The sequence below is a fragment of the Osmerus eperlanus genome, chromosome 4 (assembly GCF_963692335.1).
Source record: "Osmerus eperlanus chromosome 4, fOsmEpe2.1, whole genome shotgun sequence".
Classification (NCBI taxonomy): domain Eukaryota; kingdom Metazoa; phylum Chordata; class Actinopteri; order Osmeriformes; family Osmeridae; genus Osmerus; species Osmerus eperlanus.
The window spans coordinates 17,015,159-17,035,454 of NC_085021.1; the positions used below are offsets into that span (position 1 = coordinate 17,015,159).

Consider the following 20,296-nt stretch of genomic DNA (forward strand, 5'->3'; position numbering starts at 1 on the left):
CTGCAGACTTGACGTTCATAATCCAATGCGTAGAAAAACGTCAAAGACCACAGTCCCTTGCGCTCTAAACTGGAAATGCGCATGTCAGATTCCGGTTGTTGTCAGTGGTGGTTATGGAGATGAAATGGGACCTGGACAAGCTGTCAACATTTTTCTGATGTTAATGGTAATATGCATTCAATAATAAGTAATGATCTCATATCGACAATGAAATGACGTTTCAGCAAAAGGAAAAGTTAATTTAACGTATACTGTCAGTTAAATAATGTGAATTTTGCGAGTATTGAAAGCTTAATATACTAAAAGTTAAGCTAAATTAGCCTGGCTAACAGTGTTGTTGGCCAACGACGTTAGATTAGGTAGGCTAGCTAAACTAGTACGTCGAAAGCATACTGCACTTTCGTCCAACGAGGTTAGTTTTTAGTCCAAGGTTACTGTAGCTGGCTGACTGGCACCCCCACCCCCCCTACCTCGCCATTCGAGGCGTGAATAACATGTTGAATTGCTTCATCTTATAGGCAAGTTACATGATAAATGCAAATCCAGCATTGTTTGGAATGTGCAACAACTATCTGGCTCTAACAATGATTCAAACGCATTATTATTTTGGATAATCGTATTTGAAAAATAGAAACACATATAAAGACCTAGAGACATAGTACAGTGTTCATGAATGTTGGTATTCATTTATTGGTAATAATCAATACCAATTATTCAAAATGTTTTGCCCATGCTCTATATGGATACTATAGGATTTAAATTGTGTGGCCTCTGTTTCAGTGTGTCTCTGAAAGATGCCCCGGAAGATAAGATTTGTGGTGGTCAGCTCTTCAGGACATGAAGACAGTTACAATGCCAAGGAGCTGATGGTCCATGCTCCTACAGTTAATGGCTGGAGGTCCACTAGGTATTTTTCGAGACTTGTTACATGACTTTAAACATTTGTCTCTGTAATACCTTACAGGTATCCTGTCAAACTGTATCACAAGTATCCTTTCTGTGTGTCCTGTGGCAGGTTCTGCCCGTACCCCCAGCAGGTCACTCTACAGCTGGTGGAGCGCAGCAGGGTGCGCAAGCTGCAGCTTCTGGCCCACCAGTACCTAATTTCAGCCAAGATTGAATTTCACATTGGGGACAGTGTACCAGAGACCCACTCCTCTGAGCACTCCGGACCACTCCGCAGACTGGGGTGAGTCCATAACAAGCACAAGGGACATGGTTGATCTATACAGTCAACATATTATATTAGGTGACTCCACTGTAGCCAACTTCTGGGGCATGTCATGTTCCTTCACACAATAATGTTGTTACGGTAGTGGCTTTTAAGTAGTGTTCTCAAAAGCAAAATAACTGTTAAATCAAAAGAATCAACCTTAATTATTCTAGCAATCTACCACAGATACGTGTCTCTGTCCGACAATGAGAAGACTGGTTTCAAAGCTCGAGAGCTGAAGTCTGTTCATGTGGACGCGATTGGAACGTACCTTCGCATAACCTTCCACAGAAATCACATAAACCGCTACAATGTCTACAATCAGGTACTTTACTATACTAATAGACAGTCACTGTTCACAGACATCCTCTACCATTTACACCACACTCAATTGTTTAGTCACAATTTTCATTCATTAGTTAATTCTTTCAAGCATTTGTTCATTCGTGCGTTCCTACATGTACTTGCTCATTCACCAATGCATTCATTTCACAGACTTTTGTTTATAATTCCAGGTTGCATTGGTTGCCATAAATGTTTTGGGGGATTCTATGGATGGCAATGATATTAACACAATTGTAAGTGACCGCTCTTTTGTGTGTGTGTGTCCATGTGTCCGTGAGCTTGTGAGTCTGTGAGTGTAGTAGCCCTTTTCCATGACACGGTTCTGGCTTGACTCAACTCTCCTTGCCTTCTGTGGGATACCTAGTACTGTAAATTACAGTAGCGCTACTACTGTAGGCTACACTAGAACATGCCATTTTTAAATAGCCAAGCTACATTATAGTGACTGCAAATTTTGTATTCACTGGACTACTGAATTAAATGGCAACCAGAAAAAACCATGGCGTGGTCAGTTGAGGAGGTGCAGAAGTTTGTTTGTGTTGCCAACCAAAGGATCCAGCGAGAGTGGTGTGTAAAGGCTTTGACTTGGGAGTATTTGACAAGGGTCTTTGCCATTCATTGAATCAAATACATGTTGTGGGTGCATGCCCCATTACTTACTAGCACTGCAGTTTCATGCATTGTCTCTAGGACGACCAGTTACATTGTGAAGGTACAGTAGCGCAGTAGAAAACTAAACGTGTTGAGTCTTGTCGGTACTTAGTAGTGAAAAGCAGCTGAAGAGTCTGGGTCTAAGTGCGAGATTGCCTGTCACAGAAGAATGAACATGCAATGCTGCCAGGAAACACAAGATGGGGCTGTTGATTCTAAAACGGTTGGCCTGTTGCAGCAATTAAACATTTACAAAAGTTAATTATATACCGATTCAGCGGTTTTTGATTGACTATGAAGTCTTTAGGTGCATACATGCTTTAAACTAATTACCATTAGCCAACTCCACCACACAAACATCACTTGGTAGATTTACATGTACACATGCAGCACATCTGGGCTACCTAGAATGGTATTAGTATGTAAGATGTAGAACAGACACACCCATTTTCAGTTGCTGCTGTATTGTATGAATACTTACGGGGAGTGTGTGTGGCAGGAATGTAGTAATCAAACTCGAGAGAAGGCAGTGTGTAATCACAGAGGCCTTAGTTACCCAGTGTAATCAGATAGACCTGTAGACGGACAGACCCTGGAGTGGAGAGGTTACCTACACACAGACACACACACACACATACATACAGATTCCACTGAACAAGCTCTGCATTGTTGCTCTGCTAATCCCTCTGTAAGCACCTTCACTATTCCAGTGATACCTTTGGATGGGTCGGTTATCTTTCAGAAGTTTAGTGTTGTTCTTCTCGGTGTCTTGATTTACAGATGACGTATGCACATGATGTGTTGACCTCTGTGTAAAGTGGATGAGATGGCTAAACGTACACCTGTACTGCATTGTTTTAAATTCCACCTCCAAAACACAATACACTTCCAGACTCAACCACTTTTTGACTTGGGAGTATTTGACAAGGGTCTTTGCCATTCATTGAATCAAATACATGTTGTGGGTGCATGCCCCATTCACATACCCAGAATGACCAATCACAAACAGTTCTGGGAATAGTTCTGTTTTACACATCAGAGAACATGCTTATATATACACACGTCTGTGTGTAGCCTGTCATTACTTGACCGTTTGTTTATGGAGGCCTCCGTTGTTTTGTTTGCTATGTACTTGTGTGTAATTGTACTTGTGTTGACCCTTAGCCCAGCCGAGAGCAGCTGATAGAGCATTACCTCAGCAGTTCCCAGCACGAGGGTGCTCTGGATGGGACTTACATGGGGTGAGGAGGAAGCCGAGGCCCATTGTCTGTTCAGATCCTCTACACACCATTAGCCTTCTTGTCATGCTGAGACAAATGCCCTGTCTATTAACTTCTTCTCAGATTGCTAATTCAATAGGTATTGTACTAAACGTTTGTTGAAAACAAAGAAAAATAAGTTACAGCCCTTCTGGCTCTAATACTAAAGAAAAACTGTGTTTTAAAGAGAATCAGAGTTCTTCATTTCCATCTTTTCTTTGTTGTGAACACAATTCATACTATGTAGTGAAATGTGTCATCTTTGACAATATTGTCTCTTATATCACCCATAGTAAATGTGAGTCCATCTCCCCTCTGGATGACCTGGCCTTCGACATGTACCAGGACCCAGAGGTGGCCCACATCATCCGCCTGCTGGATGACAAGAAGCAGGACATGGTCCACCAGGAGAGATACGACCTTGCCAAGACGCTCAAGCAGGCTATCGCTGACCTGCAGAAGGTACAGCACTCAAGGCCTTCTGCTTGTTACCCAGCTTGGTCAAACGGCAGATAAAACAAACAATCCGATCCATTCGAATGATTGTAGTTTCTAATCAAGAATAGGGACTCTGATTCATGATTTCTTCGAAAGTAGTTGCCCAATATAGCTACACTTTAGAACTGTAAGAATACCATGTAGTGATATCATAAAGTGTAGTGTGAACAGCTGGCCAAGACTGGATGAGATCAATTACATATTTTCATTCTTTCTTGTCATGCTGATCTACTGTTTGATTTTAACATCGTTTGTAACATTAACCATTAAACATTGTTCAGAATCTTGTTACAAGCCACATGGTTGTCATACCAACCATGAATATTTAATAGTCACAACAGCTGCGGCGATGTCCAGTGAGTGGTGTCTGTTTGTAGCTTTGTAACCAAAGAACTTGCACACACACACAGACACACCCTGTTACCTCTTGTTAACAATTGTCTTTGCTTACCATGCAGCTTGAAAAGTGGACAAGGTTAAAGCTTAACCTAGACCACTGATCTTTTATCTCAAGTTGTATGTCACATGTCAATACAACACTATAATAACTACAGGAGACTAAGCAATGCCAGTTCAGTTTGTGTTGCAAGGCCTCTTTAGAAACTTTTTTCAGCTATTAGAGTTTAGTTATGTAAAACTATTCAAAGGACTTACAGAAACCTGTCGTCCAATATCCTGATTGTAAAGATAAACCGTTCTGTCTGAGGAATACCACAATGTTCTGTTGGCATGGCAATGTCTTTTTACATAGTAACTACCATTTACACCAAATTTGTCCAACTCGTCATATTTGTGTTGTCATGAACTACTGCTTGTATAATGTAGCCCTCCAATAACATTCCCCTACAGTACAGTACTTCAAACAAGTAGAGACAACGTATAATCGAGACAATAGAAAATCAAATATAAAGTCGGATACACTTGGGAACTTCCAATCCATGTGGTCTCTCTCTCCTTTCCCCACTCTCCTCTTCTCCCTCCTCTCGTCTCTGCTTGACAGGTGGGAGAGCGTTTGGGTCGCTACGACGTGGAGAAGAGGTGCGCCATAGAGAAGGAAGACTATGACACAGCCAAGAGGAAGAAGGAGCAGATGGAGGAGTACAGGACGACGGTGTACCAGCAACTGGAGGTTCACAACCTGCTGGACATGAACACAGTCAGTGTTTTAGTCAGTCCTGACCCCCATCATGGTCAAAGTATGTACTGTTGGTACATGACACAAGTCCCCTCCAGCTTACCTTTCCACATCCTCTGTCCATGACCTCTGTAGATTACCAGAGCCGTGGAGGCGTCCCCGAGCCAGGATCACCCCTCTCCCAGACACCGGCCCCCAGGCATTAAGCCCAGGGTGTCCATGGAGACCATGAGCAAGGGGAAAAAACAGGAATCTATGCCCCGGCAGGTTGAGCAGGTGACTCCACCCAGACCTGCCAGCCCTCCACGGCCCCAGCCCCCCTCACCCCGTGCCCTCCCTGACGTACCACGCACAGACGTGAGTAAACTCATCCTGCCGCTCCACCCAGTCTACTAGCTCTTGTTTATGTTTTATTATGGTAATATAGTAAGATGATAAAAATAAGTTTATAAACTAGTGATGTCCATTAAGCAACTGTTATTCAAAGTGCCATTTTATTTTCTCCACGTAGGATCCAAACCTAAAACCTCATGCTTTAGTATTTGTGATTTGTGTACAGTAAATATAGTTTGTGCTTTGACAGAAGGCGTATTCATCTGCATGTTATAGTAAACACAAAGTCTGTGTACAAGGTAGGGCAGTGTTGCATAAAGGAACACGTGTACCCTGCTGTAAGCCTCTGAGATGTTTGGAGCAGTTCTCTCGTCGGATTATGACCAAGACTCCATGGTTTACGCACCAGTGTGACCAGCCTACAGGTTGAGTTTCACAATTTAATTAAAAGTGTGAAACAGTCGAGTGACTCAGGGGGGTGCCAGCCTGGCTGGAAGGGCACACTTTGAGCCTTTTACAAGGCAGGAGTATGCCAGTATGCACTGCAGTGAGCTGGGGTTGGTTATATATCCAGGAACAAGCCTTGAGTTTTTAGAAAGAGAATTCTCATGATGAAACACAAAGAGCATCAATCAATCTTAACTCTACAAATCCACCATTTTTCAGGTCATCCCCCTGCCTTATGATGAGAGGCCTCTACCTGCTCTGCAGAAGGAGAGGCCAGGGGAGACGCCCCAAAGCCAGCATGAGGAGTCCCCTCTGCCCCTGGAGCCTCTGGCTAGCCCCCGCAGCCCAGGGGGGGGTGCCGTGAGCGGGGAGCCTGAACCTCTCACAGAGAGAGCTCAGAGAGAGGCCAGCTTCCCCATAGAGGTGTATGGAGACGGCCTGGTAAGATACATGGTCAAACAGCAACATGCACCAAACACTGAAACCCAAATATGCGTTCTAATGACTGTGAATATCTCCAATATTTGTGTATCTATGTACAATGACACTACCCTTCTCTCACTCCTTTCAGGTAGCGGGGGCCTATTCAAAAACCTGGTCATACCGTGAAGATGCCTTGCTGGCTGTTTACAAGAGGCTGTCTGAAGTCCCCTCAGGGACCCCCAAGGAGGAGCTGAGGAACATGATGAGGGCAGCAGTGTTCCTGGTTAAGAAGGCCCTCCTGGACAAGGTGTCATCTGTGAGTTTGAGGGAATTTCATTCATGTTCAATTGGTGTAAGAGTTTGTGTGAACACTCACATAAGAAAATAATATTCCTATTTTTCCTTTGATTGGATCTCCTTTGGCTGAGTCCTTGGTTTCTCCAAGGTCCAATAGAGTACTTGCCAGCATACAGTATAGACTTGTCTGTCATACTCAGCTCTGAGATTTCTCACTTCTACCAGTAATCTACCATCATCCCCTTTGTTCTTCATATGGAGTTGTTGAATCAAAACATTGATGTGTTATGCTTAATCCATTAAAGAGCAGTTTTGATTGATTTTAGACCTGAGCTTTATTGTTCATATCTGTTTTAACCAGACAGATTTTTTCCCCTGTGGAAAAACATGAAAAGAGAGTGATAATATGAGGAAAAGACCTTGTCCTCGCTTCTAAAGCAAACAATCCGGTTATCTGATGCTGCTGTCAGGTGAAACTGACTGGACCAATTACAAGAGGAAGGACAGCACAAATGGTCAAGGTTGAATGAAAGACAGAAATTCCCATGTTTGCTCAATTCTAACAGAAGAAATCAAGCCATTTCCACCAAGGTTTAGCTTTAATGTTATTACGTCTAAGCATGGTTCCTAGCAGATTTGTGCATTTGTGTATTGACCAGTAAAATATTTCTTTCTCAAAAAATTTGACCTGCATACATTGGCCTGGCACTGAACAAATTGACAAACTGTTATTCACAAACTGAAACACGCATACTCGCAACAGACATGCTTTCCTTCATTTCTGTCAAGTACATGAATTGATTATGTTTACTGGACTTGTTTGATATGTGTGTTCAATACTTAAACTGTAACCCGAACGACTATATACACACAGGCAGCACCCACTGCCCCCCAACCACCCCTCCAACAATGCCCCTCCTGTTCCACTCACACATCCCCACTCCCCTCATCTAGAGTTTTCCCACTTAAATAAATATTTTTAGAATTTGTGAGACCTTGTAAGCAAGACTTTATACTGTTTGTGCGGTAAAAATAACTGTTGCAATAATCCAAATGATGCATTATCCTAGGTACATGACCATTAATAGTAATCGTAAACGATAATTAAGTAATAACTACAGTAGTCAACTTATTGCACCTCTGAGCCTGCATGATGTAATTCAGTTTGCCACAAATTGCTACAAATTTAACTATGTAACCAAAGTAGAATTTGGTGGTTCCATACATTTTAAACTATAACAATGTAACTAACCATGGTCATTTCTGCTTCCATTGCTGGTCAAATCCAATCTGCCTCCAAACTGGTCAATTCAAAACAGCTCTTTCTTTGTGCCTTGCCTTAGCCAACCACATTGACAGCATAAAGGTATTTTTCAGACCATATTAGGGGTACATGCTACTGTACATTAAAGGCCTGCAGATACACTTTATTCAGTAGCGTCTGATATTGAACTTCTCTTCCAGGTGTTCCAGGCATCTCTGAAGCTGTTGAGAATGCTGCTGACCCAGTTGATCCCAGGCCAGGGGCTGGGCAGGGTGGAGGTAGCCCACTGTGTGGAGCAGACCTGGCCTAATCTGCTATCCAGAACGGGGGACTCAGCTACCAGGCTAAGGGCCATGGCAACGACCTTCATTCAAGTAGGGCTTATGGAAACAACAGGAGTGATCAAAGACTACACGTATATAGACATCATTGATGATCACTTGCAACACATTAAAGTCTAACCCTATACCCATTATTAGGAAACTTTGTTGCTACAGTGATACTGGATTCATCTAAATCACCTCTCAGTTGTTACCGGCAATACAGTTGTTACCAAGTGAGAACAAGAACATATGGACCATAAAGCTAGTTTGGGTCATACAGCAGTGCAGTCATGACATGTCACGACAAATAGTACATTAGCTGACTGATTTTTTAAATGTAACAATGGAAAGTAAGTAAATGGCATTACTCATGGGAATAATCCACAAGACACAGCTACAGCTTTCATCCAGGTATTGTACTGTAAACTGCTCTGTGCAGAACATGTTTCTGAATCTGGGTACATTAAGCAAGGTGTGGATGAAAAGAGCTGTTTTCACGCCTTTCCAAATTCTCAAACAGGCTCCATTTTGTACTGTAGTATTCTGGGACTGTTGAGTTACAGTTTTAACATGACCCACGTGTGTGCGCGTGTGTCTTCAGTCTAGAGGAAGGGACAAAGTGTGAGAGAACTTGGGATGTTTGTGAGTGAGAGAGTTCAGGAATTATCGGAGGTAGAGAGGACACATATATATTTACATGTTATAGTACAGTATGTCCGTGATTTTGAAAGGTTGTGTGCGTGTGAGAGAGTCCTGTGAAAGAGGTAGAGAGTAATGGGAATCCTTAAGAGTTAGTCAGGGAGTGTGCTTCAGTGTCAATATTTGACCATGACCGTCTCTTCAGTGGTTAAGACTCAGTCCCCTTAGATCACTCAATGGTTCTTTGTTAGAGGGCCAAATAAAGTCCACATTCAGTGGTCAATAGGGGCGAACAAAGACTAAACGTATATGGACGTCATTGATGATGGCATACAACAAATGAAAAAGTATATTGCGAAATCAAAAACCTCTTTTACACCAACCCAATGAGTAAATGGGGGTAGCCATTAGTAAACCTTTTTGTTGCAGAGATAATGAATACACCTTTCATGGAATTCACCTCTTAGTGGTTACCAGCATTCTAGTTGTTACTAAACAGGAACAAGAACATCTGGATCATAAAGGTTAAGAGCTTCACATGCAGCAGAATGCAGGGTTTTAATCTGGTTCCTCCTGTTTCAGGACATGGCCCTGTTCAAAGAGGTGCGATCCCTTCAGGTGGTCCCGGGTGAACTGGTGAAGCCCTTCAAGATAAACTTCCCTGGACGCCTGGCCCTAAGTAGGGCTAAGCTACTGGACAAGCTTCTCGGAGAGTTGGGCACAGTCAACTCTGGCTTCACCCTGGACAATGTTATGAAGGTATGACCTTGAAGCCATTCTTCTCACTTTATTGACTGCAGTGAGGGGTCTTCCAGAAGACACTCATCCCTGCTTTGTCTGTTTTGAGATTCCTGACATAGTTCTTTGAAGCCCTCAACAAAGCAAAAACCGAGTCCCCTTCCCCCTTCCAACTATGACCAGGCTGGATTCATTCTGAATACTTTCTTGGTGTCTTCAAAGTCTCAAAGATGGATTTGTGAATTGGTTAAGACATTTAGATGCAGCAAGACCACTATCAATGCTTAAGTGATGAGTACAGTTCAGAAAGAACAGTGAACTGTAGAGTTCAGTTAAAAGTCAATTAATCTACTCAGGATGTAAAATCTATTTGGCTCTACAGTCCACTCTTAAGTCACTTGCATCTGAGTGGTACTGTACATTGGTGTACACACATGATTGTCAATTCAGTTTGACACTAATCCATGTTTTAAGTTGAATGTTTCTTCTTTCTTGTCTAACTAACTGGCATAGACCTGCCTGCTGTTACCTCTGGTCAGCTTTGGGACAGTTATCAATGCTGGCATCCACAGTATTCACCAGCCCTCTGTCCTCTGATCTCCCTACTCTCACCCCCTCCTCCCTCTGTTCCCTCCTTTACTTCCAACAGTGACCTGGTATCTATGTGTAAACTATCCAACTGTTGACAGAGCGGCCATGCTGACTGGCTCTCTCCTTCTAGTTTACAACAGCTCTCGTTTAACTCCCCTATTCACCCTCAGCTACCCCTGCACTGCCTTTATGGCAAGAGCAAATTGTTAGGTTCTGCTCCCTCTCAGAAGATGGTATTTGGTGGCCTGTGTTTGCATGTTTGTGCATGCTTGGTAGCACCTAGTGCCTATTTTGTGCTGGTGTCTTCCGTATTTGCTAGGCAAACGTGTTATTGGCTGGATTGAGATGTAACAGTTGGGAAAGGTTTTCTTCTTCTCTTAAATTGAGCTGTCAACACTGAGATGAATGCCATCCAGATGACTTCCCACGGTTCTTTTCCAAAGTTCAAATATTTTGGGAATTTTCGTCATAGATCTTTTTTTAACCAGGTATCAACCGTAGTGCCTCTGACTATTGGGGGATTTTCTGGTCCAGTTCTGTCAAAATATGTCAGAGTTTTGGACATCTTAACGCCCGCACAACAAGCTCATGAGACACAGATTTTTTTTTAAAGGCTTCCTTCCTCAGGCTTACTCACAGTCTTAGCATTTACAATGGCTGATATGCAATTATGGCGAAGATTGAAGGATGGTAAGGCTTTAGGGAAATGTTATACCTTGGAAAAATAGAGAGATTTAAATGTCTGTAAACTATATCTGTGTGACTAACTGAAACAGTTGGCTTAGTACAAATCATTAAAATAAATGTCAAGGAACATTTTCAAGGACATTTTTGAATGAATGCATTTTAATGCTAATAAAGACTAATCAAGTTAATCCTCGGTTGCTCGCCCCTTTTAATTTTTAATATAAAAAAAACAAACTTTTAAATGAATAGGCTACCAAATACTAGCTGGCTATATTCTTAACAGCCAGGTTTTAGCAGACACTTAGCATTCAAGTATAGAAAATCTTTTGGAAAACAACTGCCTCTTTGCTAAATAAAGGGTTAGCCAGCCCCTTGGTTTAAGCACTGATACAATTGTTCCTTCTCCCCCTGTTACCTGGGTGATGGGCTGGGAGTGAGAGCATAAAGGTGATTGAATTTCCCTGTAATTAAAATGAGATGTGGAGAATAGACAAGGAAAATGCCTGTCTGTCCTGAGCCTAGGATTGGTTCCATTTGCACACAGTTACCTCACAAGCTACACACTCTCTGAAGGTGATACTGAAGCTACTGTGACAGCCATTGTGTTTTCATTCTCTAGAGACTTGGGTTGTTTTTCATATAATGTTGGTCTCACAATTTAGGATTATGGGTGTTTTTTCCCTCTCAATGCCCTCATCCTTATTTAATACCAACAAACATATAATGTTGTGTGTTATAAATGTGGACTTTTAAATGCTGTGTTATAAATGTTGAGTTTTAATGTGGAAATGTTTACTTATTTGCAGGAAAGGACCTCTATGAGTCAAACCCTAGCAACCTACCTCTGAGGCTGTATACTGTTATTAAACTCTCTGCTTTGATGCTTTTGCACCCCAGTTCTGTACAGCTGCACTCGAGCACAGTGCGTCTGAGGTAAGAGAGCTGGCCGTCCACATCATCCTGGCCATGTACCACAAGCACAAGACTGGCGTCCTTAGCTACCTCCCGCCTAACGACGGTGCCACGCGCAAAAACATCCTTTACAAGAGCATATTTGATGGCTTTGCCAGGATCGATGGACGACCCATTGAGACACAGGCAAGGCCTGAATATTTTTTATTTTTTGTAGTAATAAGTTCAGTTTTTGGTTTAGTAATCTTTATTTTGAAGGGCACTATTCAGTGTAATCTAAGCCTTGTGACAATTAATGAGGATGTGTCTAGGCTCTTTGTTGATTTAGTGTGTCATCATCTTGACAAGCTTTATTTACAAGGAATATCCTTATTTTCTTGTTAGGCAAAATACAAATCCCACTAAGTAATGGTCCAACTGTTACTGACTGCAGCAGTACACTCTGCCAAGCACTCAGACATGGCTGAGAGAGAAGAGATATAGGTCGAGGGGGGGAAACAGTGACAGACTGAAACTCAGAGAAAGAATGTGGAAGAGAGAAGGATAAGGTAGAGGGAGATGGTTGCAGACAGGAAGATACTAAACCTGTGCCCCGCTGCATCATTTCATCCAGATGTCAAAGAAGGGGGGAGCCCAGCAGGCGGGAGAGAAGGAGAAGGAGGAGATCCGAACTCTTCAGGAGCAACTTGCTGCCTTGAAGGAGATCAGTGTAAGAAGATATTTCATCACAACCAACACACACTTACCTTACGTCTACTAAAGGCCAACCCTCTCAAGTGTACATACGTAGATACTGTGGAATTTTGATTGCATCTTTGTTTAGGGAATGCAAGACCTTACTTGACAATGAGTCAAGTTAATCAGTATTGGTTGTGTGTAAATGTCCTTTCACTGGGTGTATGTTTCAATATAAAGGTCTTGTTGAAGTGGTCTTCAAACATTCCAGTAAATATTATGTTGCCAAATAATTATCTTACCTAATTGGTTAACATCCTTTTTACACATTTCACATTCGCACCTGTAAAGGAAAGGGGAAAGGAAAATTCCAAAGGACAAGAGAAAGAAGCATCCAAGATTGCCAAAACAGGTCTGAATGAGGGAAACCCCTGTTCACGTTTTCAGTACCATCTACCAGTGTACCAGAGGATAGATTTTATAAATCTTGTCCAAAAACATACACTTTAAAAAAGATGATTATAAATGATATTTTCAGGGGGGCCAGTCATGATTGTGTCATTTTGTTTTTGGTTTGAAGTATAGTTTGCACATAATTGCTGCTATGGTGTAAATCCCTCTAATTGGTGTTAACAAGTGTCAAATGTTGTTGGCATTGCTTTGCAGCTGTAAGGAAGGTTCCCCAAAACAAGACGTCTGATCCAGGAGATAATCAATCAACGACTGTCAGCTATTTAGACAAGTAAGTCTAGACCCAGCTAGATTAGGAACTGTGGAATTTCACCAGAGTGGATTCCAGAAACAAAATCTTGCAAGACATGAATATGATGTTACATTTTGTGTAAGCCCTTTATATTTTGATGTGCACCAGCAAATGTGTCTGTTCCTCTGGATATATCGCCCTGTGCATTTCCTAAATATGCAGTATTAACCTTTTAAGACTACTTAAATTTGTTTCAGTCTGTGCATTTTCTGTGGAGGAAAGGATTCATCTTTCACTGAAGATGGACTGGATCTTCACTACTGGAAGCACTGTCCAATGCTACAACGCTGTGACCAGTGCAGACAGGTACATTACCCTGGCTCTAGATCTGAAGGCCATCTCATGTGACTGAACAGGCCATACGTGCTGGCATTGGGATTAATGGAGACTTTACACTTTATAATGAAAGACCATTTTGAGAACGGTTCTGGCCTTTTCAGGTTGTAGTGTATGTTTCTGACTGAGCTTGTGTGTATTTACAGGTGGTTGAAATAGCTAGCTTCACAGAGCATCTTCTGGGGGAGTGTGAAGGCAGAGCGGGATTCAGCCAGTGTCCTCGCTGCTCTGAGGCAGTATCCACCAATGAGCTGGCTCGCCACGCCCAAGGTCCCGCCTGTAACCGTGAGTGGGACACTTCCTGGTCGTTTTTGACAGCCTGAACATAAACCTTTTCAGTCTGCCCTTTAGTCAGTCCAGGGGGGTATTCCAGGTAGCAGGTTTAACAAACTGTGAGCCTAACCCTGAACTCTTGAATTGAGTTAAAATGGGAAACTCCCAACGTTTCGGTTCTATAAAAGCTGATTTGAATTTGTTGAGTACGTCCACTCTCACTCTAAGTTAAGCGCGGACATGAGAACTATTAAAAGCCAACATCAATGGAGCTCCGATACTAGGATCCGCCATGGCACCCGGCGATTATTACGTGTTTATGGTCAATCTGAGCACATAGCCTATTCCGGAAAAAAGCAACACGGCTGTAGCAGCGTATACAATTGGCGTAGGAGACAATTGCTGCCGAATCAATGCATACATTTGAATGCAATAGCCAGTCCTAAATTTTGTTCGAGATCTGTCGGCTGAAGCAGGAAAGGACATCCCATGTCTGCCAACGCTATCAGGCTCAGAAAGTGGGAGGGGATAGGTAGAAATGCAGAGTTTGTCATGGAAAACCTGCTAGCAAGCAGGTTAGGTTCACAGAGAAAGTTACCATGGACACTGACCAGAAGTTTTCGTTACCTCTCTTTCTGGAATGGAAAACCCGGAGTATGCCTCCAACTCAAAGTTTTCACTAAACCCGCTACCTGGAATACCCCCCAGGAGGACAGTGCCATAACAGTGAAGGCTGTTTTCCATTGAAATATGGCAGTAGGAGGGTTCTTTGCAATGAAACCGTTTTGGAATCTATTAGTGTGTGATCTTTCATTTTAACAGTGTGTTAAGGTAGAAGCTGCTTTGGCAGAGTTGTCTTATACAGTCAATGAAAATGTTGTTGTGTCCTATTTGCTGACAGATAGACCCAACCCAAGTGCTGGTAGAGTCTCTACAGTGATACCACAGTCATGAGAAATCTCACAAATGCTAAATCTTTATCCCAGACTGCTCGCTGCGTCTCTCTCCAGGGATGTCACCTCTCACTCAGCCTTCTCATGTCTTTTGGGTTTCAGCCCCGGTTTCAGGAAAAGAATACAACCACTGTCCGTTGTGTCATGGCAACTTCATGCCTGGAGAGGAGGTGAGATTCTATTGTTGAAGTAGTGGATATTACACAGTATAGGACCACTCGTATTTACTGTCTTCGTACCTGTTCCAACCAAAGCTTTTATGTAGCATTTTCCTAGACTAACAGCACTGTTAAACTAATTCTCTTAATGGATAGAAATAGCAGTTTCTGTAGCCTAAAAACGGGAAGGACAGCTGGCCTTTTTTAAGTAAGCATGTAATACTTTTAGTTCCCTTATAAAATAAGGAAATCAAACAAAAAGCTAAAATGCTAATTAGAAGGAATAACGCAACATCCAAAACCAGCATGAAACTTCCTTGACCTTGTCGGCCCTCGTTCCAATCCCTTTGTTCTATGACTGACTGTTAGTCTCAGTGTGCTTGTAATGTCAGGACTAAGGACCAAAACAGGTGTGTCTAAACACCACTATTGTTTTCTTTTAAAGACAGTTCAAAGCAATACTTAAGGAACCTTCTTTGAAATGGGTCATTTGAATCCTGGTAAGACTAAGATAAATACTGTATAGTATAAATTCATTCAGCTGGTTGGTATTCTTGGTAAGACAGTATTAAGGTACAACATATTTTAGGTTTTATTTGATCAAATCAAAACATGAAGGTTATTGTACCTATAATTTTCTACTGTATCCAGTGTAAGAACATAAACAGCCTTCGTTCTACTGTTGTCTCGTACATGTGGTGACACGAATGTGTCGTATTTTATATCAACTGCATTCAGAAATGTGGACATTTGAGCCACACCAGCGAGAACTAATCCTTAGCACTCTTTTTTTGTTCTTAGATGAACGTTAGTGTTTTGTCACTACAATATTGCTACATCAAAAATAAACACATTTCAGCAGCGATTCAGTTGAGTCACAGTACATGCCAGTATTCACTATTGAGGAAGTCACAGCTCCCGTTTCACACTCCCTCCCTCTCTCACCTCTTACACAATTCTCACTTTCAGCATGGCAAAACTGACAGACCCGTCTAACTCTAACCCTCAAACCATGGGCCCTCCTTGTGTGCCATGTGAAAGACCCCAGTGTTGAGCCAGGGAGGGTGGCCATTACGGTCTCACACGGCCCACAGTGGCCCACAGTGCTGCTGCAGATGATGAGGAGAGAGAGAAACTGGGTGAGCAGCAGGAAAGTATCTGACTTGTGTGCTTTGTGTCCCCCACCCCATCCACAGGCATGGAAGGCCCACCTCATGGGCCAGGAGGGCTGTAAACAAAACTCACGGAGGACTGCGGTACCCCAGAGAACCCAGCAGGCACAAGGTGGGCTATTCATCCCCCTGCCTACTCCCTGCTTAAGCCTCCCTCTCCAGCCTAGTGTAAGACCCACGGAGAGTACCCATGCCTGTTTATAAATACAGAGCTGTATTTTCTACCTCTCTGGTTTCCTGCACCATAGCAATGAGGCTCATGGAGATAACAGATTTCTTTTTGGTTTAATATGGGTTTTTGAGGTGTTTTGAGAAACTGTTTATTTATTTGTATTGACAACTCCAAACAAGTAGCCTACAAAGTGTATGTTAAGCCATTCACACTGTTGAACTATTGATAATGTACATGTTCCTCCCTGAAATACTAAAATACCTGCATCAGTACCCCCACCACATTTTGTGAAAACTGTATGTGGGACCTGTTGGTGGTTAGTAATTTGTATACAGTATACAAAGAAATTGCATACTGAGCTTTTTAAATGTGTGGTTACTGCAGTTTGTGTTGGTGGAAGGTCATTCATCTCCTCTATTTGTGTTCAGGGAAGCCTGGCAGTGGAACGAAGCTGAAGCAGTCCTGGTCTGTTGGAGCCAGAGGCAGAGGCAGGCCCATGGGCAGAGGAAGTAGGATCCCCGCCCTGGCACACGGAGCCAGTCGATCCCAAACCAACCGCCATATGCCATCCAAGTGGTGAATGCGCCCAAGCCTCCATACTCACAGACATTTAGAAGTACCTTAGACATCATCTTCTTATAACCCCTAATCTTTCACTTTTCCTTTCCTCAGAATGACAACTTGTTAAATAACATGACTGACTGACACACAACAGCTATCAGTCTCTTATCCAGCCATTTTAATTATTAGTAGTAAAGGAAATTAAAGATCCTAATCAGTCACATACTGTCCTTCCGTTTGCAGTACAATAGGTTGGTGCAATAAATTATACTCCACAACCATTACATAACCCAGATATTAGCACCTCTCTATTGTAACTTAGGTAATTACTGTGTTGTAATACACTGTAATAATGCATACTTCAAATACTTTTCACTGGATTCTCCAGCTTTTCTGTCTTAGTGGCAGCTGTCATACAGCGTAGAAAGACCTAATGGAATGCATACATAGTGAACTAGAAAAGTAGCAAGCATTGCTAGCAAATACTGAGGGTGCCTTCAGTTTTGTTTGCTTGCCAGAAACAATAGAGTTATAATTATAGATAGTACTTTGCCAAAGTAAATGATCATGTGTTTTAAATGACTAATGTTAAAAGAAGAACTAAAAATGTATGTTTTGATACATTGCGCACTTTAGAGCAGTTTTAACAGTAACTGTTCTACTTGGTGTACAACTTGATCACATGGGTTGTCAGTATTATCACACACATTTTATGTAACTTCCCCCCTACCTATGTATGGTTTGACGATCATTTGAGTGATTACTTTAGAGGGATTTTGTACTGAATAATGTATAGCCTACATAATCACATTTTTAAAGGTATTTATTTTATTTATAATACTCTGAAACAAATGTTACTGTACTTAATGTAGATACTGTCTAGAAATGCAGGAAGGTACAGTCAGTGTATTTTTAGATTGATTCCCATTGATTTTAGGTTTTTCAATGTACAGAATAGAGACAAATGTCCATTTAATTCAGTATTTTACAGAAAATACAATCGAATTTTATTGTATTGTGTCAGTTTGTTCCAGTTGTGTTCATCAGTAAGACCATTTGGTTAATTGTATCTGAAGTTACAATTAGTTTGTTTCATTCGCTTTGTTCCACATAGTATATCATTCCATGGATGTAACTGTTTTTTCTCGCATAGTTTGAGGTGCATATAAATCGGTATTTCTTGTACAATATTTCCATCTCAATTGTTTTGTAAAAAAACATTTTGAATAAATCAAGCTGTACAGAGTAGTTGCTGTTGCTGTGGTTTACTTTACAAATGTTACACCTATTCTGCTCTCATTGAAAAACAAGAATACATTTGACATTCAGTACATTGTATTCCAAACATTAAATTTTGTTTATGAACTTACATTTTATTGCAAACATCACACTAAAAGTAACATGTACTATTTGACCCTGCAAATATGAATTACAATGTAATTAAATATTAAAAAATCTATTGGTTATTAAAAGTGGTCTATTTTTATTGTACAACATACATAAATGTATTTGTTTTCTTGGGGATTTGGCCTGCATGTCTTCGTGATCACACTTGGACATTTGCTCACATGCAGTTGGCCTTTACAAATGTTGTAAATGCAACATTATACTCTTCATCAAAAACAAAGTTGACTTGGCCAAATAATTGATCTTATATACAATTCTCTTTACAATGCCTCTGTTGCAACTGAGTTTACAGTTACTGATTGACATCCAATCAAACATGTTGAACAACACATCGTATTTCATGATATTAACTCTCCTGTTTGCCTAAATTGCAGTTCTCTTAGCGCAAACAAGGTCCTCATTTTGCACTACACTCCACATCCTGAGTAACTCATCTGGGCTCAGTTTATGAACAACGATGAGGTTTTTGTAAAAGCAGGGTTCGCTGTTCATTGGGCTCACTCTGCGCTTCATTATGCCAAATGTCCTAAAACCTGGGTGCATTTCTGGAGCCAAGTGAAGCTTCTGTAGGCACATTCCCAAAAACACGTCATCAATTGGGTAGAGTTCCAAATCCTCAGAGACAACGAAAAGTCTCCTAGCTAGTTGCGAGGACATTACAAAACCCCCACCTCCAACATAAGGTGGATATGGCTTATCATACAGCTCTTTGGGAATGTAGTATTTACTTTGACGGTTCCTTATAGGGATGGCTTTGGAAATTGTGTCTCCTACGAACATGTTCAGCACTTTACGATCTTCAATCTTGAAACTAATAAGTTCCAATAAATTGTCTGTATTGACAAAAACGTCATCATCTCCTTTGAATATGAACTTGGCACTTGAGCAGTGAATATCAAACCATTTGAGAAAATTTATCTCTTTTAATGTGAGGTTGAAAAAGGTGTCCATGAAATCCCACTGAAGTATATCTCCATAAATCCTGTTCTCGTACTCGATCAACTTCTGAAGAATTTTGGTATCTTTCCCATTTGTTGGACTTCCTAAAAGAAACAACGTTTTAATTTTCTTCCCATTTACTGTCTGTTCTTTCCCCCACGTCTTGCGCACTGCATCTCGCCTATCGTGTTGTTCTATAACGGATTTCACCACCATAAGCAAATGGACCTCTCCATCCCTGCATTTATCCGGGTGATTTATCAACATGGGGAAGTATCGACAGTGTCGATGCAGAACAAACTGATGGAACCTAGGATCCAGAAGTCGAAACCAGTCCTGGTTCCTGGCGTCTGAATCTTCACTGCAATTCATGACATGCACATCCCAGGAGGCCGGAGTTGCGTTGGAGACTGTCACTCGTTGAGCATCCACATCCCCCAAAACAGACGGCGAGTAGTTACCTAAACTACTTTTACTAAAGTCACCTTTCCCTTTGTGTAAATCCCGTTGTAGGCCTACTCCCCACCATCTGTCTCCAATTTTTGTATCAATATCATCATTGTCCTTAAAGCTGTTTTCCACAAGCTTAAATTTTTGGATCATCAGTAACGACGCAAAAACTAGAGACAAACTCAACAGAGTTTTTAACACCCTCTTTCTCCGAAAAAAAAAATCCATAGTTCATGTGCACAATATTTAGGACAATCAACCTTAAAGACTTACGTTGAACGTTTTTACAATATATCATAATTTCGTGTCGTTATTATGTCCATTTTAGGTCAGTTGTAGTCTGTGAAAACACGTCTCAGGTAAATGTATCTTAGTAGGCTATCACATTGTGGGTTCTATATGAGTAGGCTATCAAGATGCTGCGTCTTCAGAGTTCAGCCAAAAATACAAACATTTTTGAAACGGCACAATCCGTCCTTCTCTCAATGGCTTTACAAGTTCTTCTCCAACATCTCTGCTCTCACGTCTGGTTGACAAGTCTTGAACGTTAAGGCTGTGGTCTACCGTTGATCTTCCCCCTCCCTTCTCGGCTCTGTGAGCAGCAGGTTTCTTGTTTCAATTCACAGATGGCTGTGTGTTGGCTCAATAATAGTTCGTGAGTTTTAAGGCTTTAATTAGAATA

At 41.6% G+C, this 20,296-nt stretch overlaps 2 protein-coding genes across 2 annotated transcripts; one reads left to right on the forward strand and one right to left on the reverse strand.

Moving 5' to 3' along the window:
- Nucleotides 1-69: 69 nt before the first annotated feature.
- Nucleotides 70-18,066, forward strand: cep104 (centrosomal protein 104). The gene is made up of 22 exons (XM_062459712.1): nucleotides 70-166; nucleotides 781-907; nucleotides 1,016-1,189; nucleotides 1,400-1,538; nucleotides 1,729-1,791; nucleotides 3,374-3,450; nucleotides 3,762-3,930; nucleotides 4,967-5,122; nucleotides 5,237-5,458; nucleotides 6,101-6,322; nucleotides 6,453-6,620; nucleotides 8,066-8,239; nucleotides 9,410-9,586; nucleotides 11,741-11,941; nucleotides 12,369-12,464; nucleotides 12,782-12,842; nucleotides 13,097-13,172; nucleotides 13,391-13,499; nucleotides 13,676-13,814; nucleotides 14,858-14,925; nucleotides 16,110-16,197; nucleotides 16,686-18,066. Exons 2-22 carry the CDS (start codon nucleotides 795-797, stop codon nucleotides 16,835-16,837), a joined length of 2,844 nt encoding a protein of 947 aa, XP_062315696.1. The 5' UTR covers nucleotides 70-166; nucleotides 781-794; the 3' UTR covers nucleotides 16,838-18,066.
- On the reverse strand, nucleotides 17,802-20,233 carry b3gnt7l (UDP-GlcNAc:betaGal beta-1,3-N-acetylglucosaminyltransferase 7, like). Its single transcript, XM_062459711.1, has one exon. It carries the CDS (start codon nucleotides 19,840-19,842, stop codon nucleotides 18,589-18,591), a length of 1,254 nt encoding a protein of 417 aa, XP_062315695.1. The 5' UTR covers nucleotides 19,843-20,233; the 3' UTR covers nucleotides 17,802-18,588.
- Nucleotides 20,234-20,296: the final 63 nt, after the last annotated feature.

Bases quoted from the DNA above. Each gene is read 5' to 3' on its own strand.
- b3gnt7l (XM_062459711.1), bottom strand. From the start codon at position 19,842: ATGGATTTTTTTTTTCGGAGAAAGAGGGTGTTAAAAACTCTGTTGAGT.
- cep104 (XM_062459712.1), top strand. From the start codon at position 795: ATGCCCCGGAAGATAAGATTTGTGGTGGTCAGCTCTTCAGGACATGAA. The intron at 3,451-3,761 runs GTGAGGAGGAAG...TATCACCCATAG, and splicing joins CTGGATGGGACTTACATGGG to TAAATGTGAGTCCATCTCCC. The intron at 9,587-11,740 runs GTATGACCTTGA...TTTGCACCCCAG, and splicing joins CCCTGGACAATGTTATGAAG to TTCTGTACAGCTGCACTCGA.